This window comes from Gymnoscopelus microlampas (genome assembly GCF_963454915.1).
Source record: "Gymnoscopelus microlampas genome assembly, chromosome: 12".
Classification (NCBI taxonomy): Eukaryota; Metazoa; Chordata; class Actinopteri; order Myctophiformes; family Myctophidae; genus Gymnoscopelus; species Gymnoscopelus microlampas.
The window spans coordinates 7,924,055-7,935,671 of NC_139949.1; the positions used below are offsets into that span (position 1 = coordinate 7,924,055).

The following is an 11,617-nucleotide window of genomic DNA, read 5'->3' on the forward strand; positions in this document are numbered from 1 at the left end:
TGGCGGACCCCTTCGGCTGTTTTTTTTTATATTATAGGAGGGTGTTGTGATGTATTTCATATAAATGTAATTTCAGTAATGCATTGAAGCTGGTATTGAGGCGGTACTAAAAGAGGCGGTACTAAAAGAGTATTTGTAGTAGTAGTTAAGTAAGTATTGTTACTCAATGTATTTACTTGAAAGTGTTTTTAATGACTTTATTAGCTGTAAAGTTTTTTTTTACAGATTTTTAAGTATTTTTACTGTTTTTATCAACTTTTAGGTATTTGTAGTGTTTTTATCAACTTTTAGGTATTTTTAGTGTTTTCATCAATCTGTAAGTATTTTTACTCTTTTTTTCAACTTTTCAGTACCTTTAAGTATTTTTACTCATGTTGAGTACTCTGAAGTATTTTTACTCAAGGTATTTGAGTATTCTCTCCGTCCCTCTCTCTCTCTCTCCCCATCTCCCTATTTTCACACTTATCTAATATTCATATAATAATATAATGAGTCATCATACATTTTATTAAGTAATGTGATCACAGAGAGAGATATATGTAGGTAGATAGATAGATAGAATATTCATGTTATGCTGATGGATAGGTAGATAATGTGAATTTGTTTGTGCTGAAGTACTGTACAAATTTGAGGGGTTTTAACTGTACTGGAGTATCTGCAAGTTTCGACTCCACTACATCTCAGAGGCATATTGTCCTTTAGTAAACTGTAGATGTGTGTAATTATTCCAAAACCTGCATTAACCACTTTCTCCCTATATACTTGTACACGTGTGGCTTTGCGAGTTGTTTTGAGCTTGTAGATCAGCTGTTTTCTAAAGATGTGTATATTGTGTGTATCGCGACGCATTGAGAGCTTGTAGATCTGCTATTTTCAATTGATTGCAACCTTTATTGTGAAGGAACGACCGGAAGTGCTAAGCTATTCAATTCCGTGTGACATAACAGTCTGAGTTGCTACATCGTGACATTGTGTCCCAGAAACCCACAAAATACACCAAAATAACACTGTTCAACGGGGTAATTAGTTAGCATTGATGACATTGACCACACTAACGTTCATACAGGTTGTTGATAAGATGTTTAACGTAGCCGTTTGAGTGACGACAGCTGCGTTGTGTAACATTAACGTTAGCCGCATGCTAACGCTACCCGTGGCTTAGCTACACATTGACGGCCCATTATAGGCAGCTGTTGGCTTAAACCCAACTAACGGCAACACAGTATTGGACATAAGCATTCACACATACATGCTTTAGACAGTATTAGCAACAACCGGTAGTTTGTTTACATGGCGCGGGACGGCAGCGCGCCGACATCCGTCGGGCGGCCCGGCAATGTTGGGGTAAAGGCCCCACTCCCAGGCGAGGCTTATGCTTGCACTAGGCCGCGACTTCCGCGGGGCCGCTGCCTCGTCTCCTTCGTGTCTTGTGACATTTGTAATGGACAGAAATGTAAGTTGGGCTTGTTTGTGTGCGAATATTACCACATTGGTTCGAAATGTGTGCTTATTTCAGCATTTAGGAGGTAACTGTGCGTGAGCTGTGTGAAGCGAGCGAGCTGCTGATTTCAATGGCGGCCGCGTCGTGTTGGTTTGTGTCGGCGCGTAGACAGTCAGAGAGTGGGCGGGGTGTCGGTGTTGCCATGTCGGCGTACTGTAAGCGCTGTAGGGCCAATGTTGGTGGTATAGGGTTCGTTTGGTTTGGCCTCGTTTTCATAGACCTTGCTGCTTGTTTCTCTCGCGAAACCTGGCAACGACGCATGCGCAGTTTGATCAAGAGTCCACCCAACCAAGTCACCACCACCGTGAGGTTACTAGAATTATAGTAGGATGGAATCCTGGGATTTTGGAGCAATCTGCACGAAACGTTTAACACTTGAACTTTGGACCTCTGCCGACAAAAAATAGGGAGCGGATTTTCCATAAGTGAAAAAATGCAGAAGTTAGGAGCCAATGACTGTTTTTCATATAATTCAAAATGGTGGGAGATCTAAAGGTCAGAGGTCAAAAGTCAGAGGGTGAAAGTTGTTCAGCATGAGGAGACGCATATGTGTATCCAAGTTTCATGGCTGTAGGTCAAACAGGGCATGAGTTGTACCTGGTCAAAGTTGGCATTTTCAATTGAGTGCTATAGCGCCACCTTTGGACGAAAGATTGTGAGAATTATTTTTTGATCGTTTTTCATGACCATCTACCATATGGCCGAGTTTCGTAAAAAGCGACAGCGCGGTTCAGCCAGAACTGCGAAAAGTGGCAGAAGAAGAAGAAGAAGAAGAAGAAGAAGTGACAGAATACTGCCAATAACAAAACAGGTCCAGAGCTGAGCTCTGGCCCCGTAAATATGTTGTTTTACTTTTAATATTACTACTTTAAAATATGTTGTTTTAAAAATCATTCTAACTGAAGGGCATGGCAGAGTCCACACCACAACTACTGTATAACAACAATTATAGTGGTGAACAACATCGTTTGGATCACTGGGATGCAGTCTGCCTCATCCTCAAAATCAGTGATCATTTTGTTATTATTAGTTGAGGAGATGATTATGTGTAGCTAACGCTAGCTGATAGGCTAGGTGTCAATAGAATAGAATAGAAAATGTGTATTGTCATCAATAAAAGACAACAGCAATAAAAATGTCAATTATAGGCAGCTTCAGGCAGGGTGTTTCCGTAGTGTAATGAACCTGTTTGTGTAGAGCTTCAGGCTGGGTGTTTCTGTAGTGTAATGAACCTGTTTGTGTAGAGCTTCAGGCAGGGTGTTTCTGTAGTGTAATGAACCTGTTTATGCAGAGCTTCAGGCAGGGTGTTTCTGTAGTGTAAAGCACCTGTTTATGTAGAGCTTCAGGCAGGGTGTTTCTGTGAGAACGTTGAAAGTCTTCCATCAAGTCCTTCACTAAGGCTCCATCTCTCCCTGATAGCAGCCAGAACACACGCTCCATGTTATATGGATCCTATGGAAACATATGGAGACATATAGAAAACATATACATGATGTATGGATCCTATGGAAACATATGGAGACATATAGAAAACATATACATGATGTATGGATCCTATGGAAACATATACGCAAGGCCTGATCATCCATAGGCCGTAAGGGGCGAGTGCCCTGGGGCACCAGCCACTGAGGGCACTACATGATAATAAAATATATATATTCAAATGCCTCTAGCGGCCTAACGGTAAGGCCGACGGAAATGGCAATGGATGTGTTGGATGCAACTCAAAGTGAACTTTACTCAGGTATCCGACCTTCCCAGCCCGTGTTATTAAAGAAAAACGGGCGACAATGGCCAAAACTCAATCAAAAATCGGCGATTGAAAATCACCGAAAGTGGCCGTTTTGACGGAAGCATTTGAACTGGGAGGAGACTCGTGAGACTAGAGTGACAGTGTGTCTGTCTGTCTGTCTGTCTGTCTGTCTGTCTGTCTGTCTGTCTGTCTGTCTGTCTGTCTGTGTGTGTGTGTGTGTGTGTGTGTGTGTGTGTGTGTGTGTGTGTGTGTGTGTGTGTGTGTGTGTGTGTGTGTGTGTGTGTGTGTGTGTGTGTGTGTGTGTGTGTGAGACAGTGTGTGTGTGTGTGACAGTGACAGTACCTGGATGTCTATAGCGGGGGCCAGTGTCTGTTTGACAGTCTCGGTCATGGAGAAGTCCCCGCTTTGCACCGTCCTATGGACGATGTCGTTGGCGTTCACCATGGCAACCAGACGCAACGGCACGCCCATCTGCTTCACAATGCAGCCGGCTGATAGGAGACAGAACACAAATTAATCACCTCCAGCAAAATAAACCCCAAATACTTTTTGACACAATTAACACCATTGTCTGTCCACCATCACACGACCCTCCTGTATTTTCTATAATTGACTGCAATAACTTCCTCACGTTTTTTGTAAACAAGGTTGTCAGCATTAGAGCAGGCATTACCCGTTCAACTTCCACCCCCCAGTTAAGCCCGCAATAACCCCACGTTTGCAACTACTTTCACCTGCGCACTTCACCGGGTATGGTCTAGTGCTTATTTAATGTTGGATTTCTTACTCCCTGCCCCACCCCCTCCCTCCCTTTTCTTCAAAAACATGGAGCTTACGCAAAAACACATTTCACCCACTTCTTTACACGTGTAAACCTGTGATGTGACAAGAAAGTTTCCTGATTCTTGATTCTTTCTTGATTCAATATCTCATTATTTTGCTATGGTTCTCTGTTTTCATATGAAATGAAGAAAAAGAGCAACATGTATATTTTGTAACATATCCAATAAGTAAAAAAAAATGATAATTTGTATTGATTTAACCCTGAAAGTGTTAAACGAAATGGACTCATAATTGAACGATAGTACAATCCCATTAGATGTGATGAATGGATCTCACCTGCGATGTTCCCTGCTCCTCCGGTGGGCACCACCACCTCCAGAGGAGGCAGTGGGTTGTGGTGGTGGGCCTGCTGCTCCATGGTGCTGAGGTGCAGGTAGGCGTAGATGAAGTGAGCCAGTTGGACCATCACTCTGGACCAGTTGACAGAGTTCAGACTCATCAGGCCATGGCTCTTCACCAGCTCCTGGTCAGCGAACAGCCTCCGTATGGGAACGTCAATGTCGTCTGAGCTGCCGTCCGCTGCACACGGAAACATAAAGGTGCCAACTGGGAAACCAAACTGGCTCTGACAGAGAGATGCCACGGAAGAACCATTTTTGGTTCCAAACAGAACCAAGGTTCTTTAACTCATAACGTGCCAATGACGTCTATAGACGTCATTTAAAATCCAACGCTTCACTGCCACTAAAGACGTCATTTGGTGTTTTCAGTGATTACGATAGAGGGCGCTCTTCCGCAACCTGTCAGTGATCCTAGTGACTCCCGAAGAAGAGTACACCCGGAAATCACCTGATCTAAAAAAAAAAAAACAGCCCGTCCGGTCTAATGGTATAGGATTTATAAAAATACATTTTTCTCTGATTTATTTTCCCAGATTGGGTTTTTGGTGAAAACAAGCTGTATTCAACTACTGATAACTAAAGAAAAAAAGAGACCGGATGATCTCGTCTTTCCCCCGAGACATCTGGTGTTTACATCGTCATAGTAACAAAAATATTCTGTGGGTCTCGAAAGATTAGTAAAAACGCTGGCACTGGCTGACTTAATTCAGTAATTAATTATGGCAGTGAAAGTGCTAAAAAAAAACATTTATTTTAAGGGTTCTATAAAGAACCCATACACAATTAAACCTTACAGTACATGGACAGAATCTGTCAGCAGAGGCGAAAACGAAGGGGGATTGAGTCGAAAATAACCGACCTACAAGCGGTCACAAGCGGTCACAAGCAGTCACAAGCTCACAACGCGTCGCAATGTGACGCGTTGTGGGCTTGTACATCTGTTATTTTCACCAAACGCTCACCTATTTTTGCCACACGTTTACCTATTAATACATGTCCCAAATAGGGAAAATAGGATTTAAAGCTGTTATGTTTTTTTATCAATTATTTCTTGTGCTTCACTTCACATACTGTGTTATGCAGTGTCTGCAGTATCATTTTTTAGCTGTCATTGTATAAAGTATGTTTTGTTGTTTACCTGCAAACACATGTACGTTGTCCTCCAGGCAGGTGATCATCTGTTTCTCCTGAACAGCGGTGATGCGTCCTCGAGGAAACGCCACCACCACATCCATCCCACTGATACCTTTAACACTGTGGATGGCAGAGCCACCGGTGTCCCCAGACGTACCTGCACAGACAAGACATTCGTTAAAGCGTAAGCTCTGCGATGGTGTCATGCGCTTGGAATGGCCGAGAATAGACCATATTCACACAGCGGCCATTTTGGAATTGAACATTGAAAGTGCCGTGGCAACCGGGGTGGCACTTCATTGACTGAATAGCAACATGGCCGCCGTGTGAATATGGTCTATGGCAGAGAACGGCAGATTTTCTGCTATTGTCTGCTACTTTCTGCTACTTTCTGCGAGCGACACCGTCACGCAACAAATTATAAATTGAGGTTCACACTCCAGAGCCATCAGATGTACCTGAATAAGGAGGACACAAGCATTCATTAAATACCTTGGATAAATACGGATAGTTCCAGTCCTTGATTCTGATTGGCCGAGTCCTGTGGTAAAATACTCGATAAACACACACAGTAGAAGCTAAAGATGATATGAAATTATGGCCTATATCCGATCTCCGATTATTTGCAGGTTCATATCGGCCGATACGAATTCCGATACCAATATATCACATTATTATATTTATATTGAGCTTATTGCAGATTTATATATATATATATATATATATATATATATATATATATATATATATAGAGAGAGAGATATAGAGAGATATAGATATATATACATACACACACATCAGTGCGCCCGCCCCGCACCTCGCCACTCCTCCTCCCCCAATGTGCAGCCCAGAGCCCTGACGTCACAATATTTTGAGCGACGCCCAGTGCACTCTGATTGGTTGGGGAAATGAAAGGTTGACTCCCACTTCCTATGCCAGAAATTTCCACAGCTTGGTCCAGGCTTTATTTTCTAGCAAAACGCGAAGGAAAAAAAAAGCCTGGAGATCGAGGCTACATCGGTGGTGGCACGTAGGTGTCGAACTCTAGACGTGAGGGACGCGTAGCGGCCCGAACTTCTTGTATTATAACATCAGCAGTGAGTATAGCAGGAGAGGGAGGGGCTAAGAACCAACGGAAGACATGCTCTCTCTAGACACGGCAGCAATTTGCTTTAAGTTCCTAACCTACACAACACATTCCAGGACAACAGGACATTAAAAACTGAAAGATTACAAGCTGATAGTTATTTTGAGCTCATTCTCTGTCTGTGGTTAAATACACAGCTTGCTTGTTCACACACAGCTTGCACTTGTTCACACACAGCTTGCACTTGAGTAACGAGTGCTTGTTACTTTGATGTTAACGAGGTAATATGCACATTAGTGTTGAAAATATATCCTCCGCTGTATCACTTCTCTAACCTAATTTAATGTAAAAGAAACCCTCTCTAACTGTTCTGGATATGGACATTAACTTTGTTTGCTGTTTGACTAGGTGGTTTCTCTCTCTCTTTTCATGCCGTGCTGCAGCCAACTGCTTTCACTCTGTTAGACACAACGTGTGAGGAGTGGGAGGGAGGGGCAACAGCTGGTGATCTTAAAGAGACAGAGACATAGGCATACTGGCTGCTTTGAATTTCTAGTACAAAAGCCATTGACGGTCACATTATTATTACGTCATCAATATCGGTGAAAATAATCAGGTTTATTTTGAGATCGGTTCGATACCGATGTGGCATTTTACGTCCGATATCGGCCGATTTCGATACGCTGCCGATAACATTGTGCATTAGTAGGAGTGTATTGTATCAGTATTACTGCACTCGCATCTTCTTTACAATATTCATTGTGCCGTTCCAGCTCATTTTACTCCTGTGTGTTTTCCCTTTAAAACAAGGCAGATACCATACCGCTCTGAGTTCAATTAACACTTAGGATTTTACAGAGTAGATTGGGGTCCTAGAGAAAAATTATTAAATTAAAATTAAATATCAAATGGGGGTCCAAGGTATGCATGGGAGTTCTTGAAATGAAAAAGGTTGATAAAAACTGTAATCTTTCTTACTTACCTACAACGATGATGGCTGTGCGTTTCTCTCTGGAGAGGAAGTAGTTTAGGAAGTGCACGGTGCAGCTCATGGCCAGGTCTTTGAAGGCGAAGGTGTCCCCATGGAACAGCTCCAGGACATTCAGACCGTCCTTCAGCTTGCGCACACTCACCGCTCCCGGAACCCTGAAGCCTGACAGCGCTGTAGTTACCAGAGCTGTAAGGGAAAGAGTGAACATCATGGAACTGTTCCATGTAAATATAAAACACTATGTACAGTGGAAAGGGTGGAGGGGGGGTAAATATGGGGGGGGGGTGGTTTCAGGCCTGTTTTGAAGGAAGCCAGTGAACCACATGTTTCAAGGGATGGGGTCAGGGAATTCCACACGTGGGTGGCAGTGCAGTAGAAGGAGAATTTTCCCATGTCTGTTCTAAAGGTGGATGTTACCAGATCGTTGTTGTCGCACGTAGCTCACCGCTCAGATCATCTCTGGGTACCAGGTGTGTCGGTATGAACAGTGAAGCCACCTCCACCACCAGCTGGGGGTAGGACAGCTCCCTCCAGGACAGCAGCGTGTCGGGGCTCAGCGTGGGCAGGCTCTCTGGCATGAACATCCCCCCGTCTGGAGCGAAGCCCGAGAACAGAACGTCACGGAATTCCAAGCCGTGGACCCCACCGCGGGTACTGCAGTACTTCATCACACCAACCTGTTGGACACACAACACTAAATACATTAGATATGAAGCTGTGGACCCCACCGCGAGTACTCCAGTACAGTACCTCATCACGTCAATCTATTACTGGACATATAACTATAAATAGATATGTTTAACATGTTATAGTTGAGCTGCCTGTGACTCAATACAAAACTATTTTGTGAGGCTTCCCCTCATCTATCTGCAGTGTTTCTCAAAAGAGAACAGAGATAGAGAGAGAGTGTATTGTGTAAAAGTTCCCTTTTCTGTAATTGAATTCAAAAAGTGAAACTTTCATAGATTTTAGACTCATGACAAATAGTGAACTATTTGAAGCCTAGCTTTTGTTTGCTTTAATCTTGATGATTACGGCATACGGCTCATGAAAAAAAAAAATCCAACACCCCAAAATCTCTGGAAACAAATATTGGATTAAATTGAGTTGTATTCCTTTTACACACATGAACTTTTACACAATATTCTAATATTGTTTTACATTGTGCCCCAGACTCCCATTTGAAAAGTTGTTGTGTAAGAGAAGATTTGTCAACATGTTGTCAACATTTTTCTAAAATAGCTCACAACGCATTGTGAGCTTGTAGGTCTGCAATTGTTTTATATATTCAAAAAAGATTAAATATGGCTTAAGTTAAAAATAGAATAAGGCTTTGTTGTTGTTAAAATAAGTGTTAAATAGCTCTATATAGTGATAGTAATCATTGCTACAGGGTGTTTGTTCAGTAACAGGAGTCTCGCTGTCTCTCCAGCTCTTTAGTAAACAAGTGATGAAAGAAAAACATGAGCAGACAAATTGGAACTGGAACACTATAAAATTGAAGCGTGAGTGATAAATTGTTACTCTAAGAGCAGTTTTTAAAAAAGGTTTTGTTTGAACAAAACGATATCACTTACACTACCTTTAAGCCTATTAGCCTCAGTAGTGCAGCCAGTGTAGCTACATGTGTAGTAAATGTGTAGAAATCCCTTATCAGTAGGAAGGACAAGCACTTTATCAATGATGTTGTAAAAGTGATGTTCTGGTCTGTTGACTAGGACAGTGGTTCTCGAACCTTTTAATTTCATGGACTCCCATAACTCTGAGAGTGTACATATGGAACCAAATGGACCCATAAGGGTCCATTTGGTTCCATATGTACACTCAGAGTTACAGACCAGTTAATAGTCCATTTGGACCAGTTAACAATCCAGTTAACAGTGCATTTTTTTACAATGCCTTTTAGGCTTCGTAAATAAAATGGGCAGATATGAGACATAACATAACTGAAATATGACGTATTTAATAACATACTTTCAAAATAAATGTAGAAAAGAATAGCGGAAATAATAGCCGATCTACAAACTCACAACGCGTCACAATGCGGCATGTTGTGAGCTTGTTCGCCATTTGTTTTTTAAATGTATTAATATTTTTCAACATGGAAAAGATTATGACGATTATCCCTGGGGTCTGGTGAGGGGGTTCAGAAGGGGCCTGGGTTGTTTTGTAACCAGGAAGAGGCTGATACTAGCAGGCAATAGATTACATGAGTGCATTAAAGGAGTAGTTCAACCAAATAAATACTTATTTTCTAGCAATTACACACCCCATGAAGCATTGAATTCATAGAGATTTTTTTGTTTTTGTCGCATTCCTGAGACATAATTTGATGACCGGCGGTCTCACCGGTAGGAGACTCAAAGGTTCTCCTTTGAGTCTCCTACCGGATACATTAGCATCTTTCTGCCGGTAATCAAATTATTGGCTTCCTTAAGGAATACGACAAAAACTAAAAAATCTCCATGAATTCAATGCTTCATGGGGTGTGTAATTGATTAAAAAAAAATAAGTAATTGTTTGAGTGAACTACTCCTTTAATGACCAGTGACGGACAATCTATATGTACTGAAAAGACACACTTCTTTAAGTTGTTGTGGGACTTTGTGTGAACTGTTTGTCTATGCATACATGATTTGAATACAATGTAATGTCTCTTCCCCTTGAAAAGCTTTTAATAAAATAAAAAAGTTGTCACAAACGAAAAAAGATTATGGCAAAATTGACGATTATGCAACATAATTGCGATGATCTCAAATAATTGTGATCAGGCGATTATGTAATAACTGTGACTGACCTGTTGACCTTCACTGGACAAACAACATGTTAAAGGAGTGCTGGGATATATGGGGTGCAATTACAATAGCAGTAATGACAGATAAGACGAGTTAATGACTTACGCACAGTTGATCAGTACAAGACATTTCACATCAGAAAACCTGAGCGTTATACAGACAAATCAATCCACATCAGTGTGTGTGTGTGTGTGTGTGTGTGTGTGTGTGTGTGTGTGTGTGTGTGTGTGTGTGTGTGTGTGTGTGTGCGCGTGCGTGCGCGTGTGCGTGCGCGCGTGTGCGTGTGTGAGAGTGATTATGGTGTATTAAGACGCCACAGAAATGCATGATGTGTTGTTTTGAAATGACATGATTGGCAAAATAAATGTAAGCTACTTCGTCAAATGTAATGCCGATTCCATCCACTAAAGCTTCAAAGCTTGAATAAGTGCTTAATTATGAAGAAAGAAAAAAAGTAAACAATATGTGAGTGAATGTTATAACCTAATAAACTGTTTTACCCCCAAAGACCAGGCACTATAGCATGTAATGAGCGTCATGTGAAGTTGAACCATGGCTAGTAAAACCAAACTCAACATCAACATCAACAACAATGTTCAAAGTTCAAGTCAGCTGCTGTGATTCTGCAAGGGGGGAAATGTCAACATGAAGAGCATAACTATAACAGTTATTTTACTATAACACTATAGGTTGTGTCAACATAAACATACTAGGTTCATAACCTGTGAGTCACTGTTGTTATAGGCTACTTTGTATTTCTATTCTATTCGTTTAGATTGAAGCTCTTACCTCCACTTGTAACCAAACTCTGTGTAAATGATGTAGAATGTGTGAGTGGATCTGGATATAGTGACGGTCTGCAGGGCAATGGAACATATACACCACATCCCATCGTCTGGAAGGACGCTCCGCCTTATGATAGGCTGTTGTAGCCATTCCTCTGCTGTTACCATGGATACCAAGCTATGGGGCACTAAAAGATGTCAATAACGGGATCACATGTTTAAGTGGCTGACAGTTACTATAGGCCTACCTTGTTTATTAAGATTACTAGTTACATAAGTGAAGGCCTACTGTGGCCGAAACGTTGTACCATGTCATTGTTTACTTTTAAAGTAAACTAAGGCTAAGCACTTTAGGAGCTGTTGTCCCAGCCAGCACGCCCACGTGGG

General features: G+C 41.8%; 1 protein-coding gene across 1 annotated transcript in view; it reads right to left on the reverse strand.

Annotated features, from left to right (window-relative positions):
• Window positions 1–11,278, reverse strand: part of thnsl2 (threonine synthase-like 2) — an 18,602-nt gene extending 7,324 nt beyond the window's left edge. The window contains exons 1-7 of the mRNA XM_084074631.1: window positions 11,235–11,278; window positions 8,096–8,327; window positions 7,642–7,836; window positions 5,577–5,729; window positions 4,374–4,616; window positions 3,597–3,745; window positions 2,828–2,953 (exon numbers count right to left, since the gene is read on the reverse strand). Coding sequence (XP_083930757.1) covers window positions 2,828–2,953; window positions 3,597–3,745; window positions 4,374–4,616; window positions 5,577–5,729; window positions 7,642–7,836; window positions 8,096–8,318 — 1,089 coding nt within the window. The 5' untranslated portion in view covers window positions 8,319–8,327; window positions 11,235–11,278. The remainder of the gene's footprint in view (window positions 1–2,827; window positions 2,954–3,596; window positions 3,746–4,373; window positions 4,617–5,576; window positions 5,730–7,641; window positions 7,837–8,095; window positions 8,328–11,234) is intronic.
• Window positions 11,279–11,617: the final 339 nt, after the last annotated feature.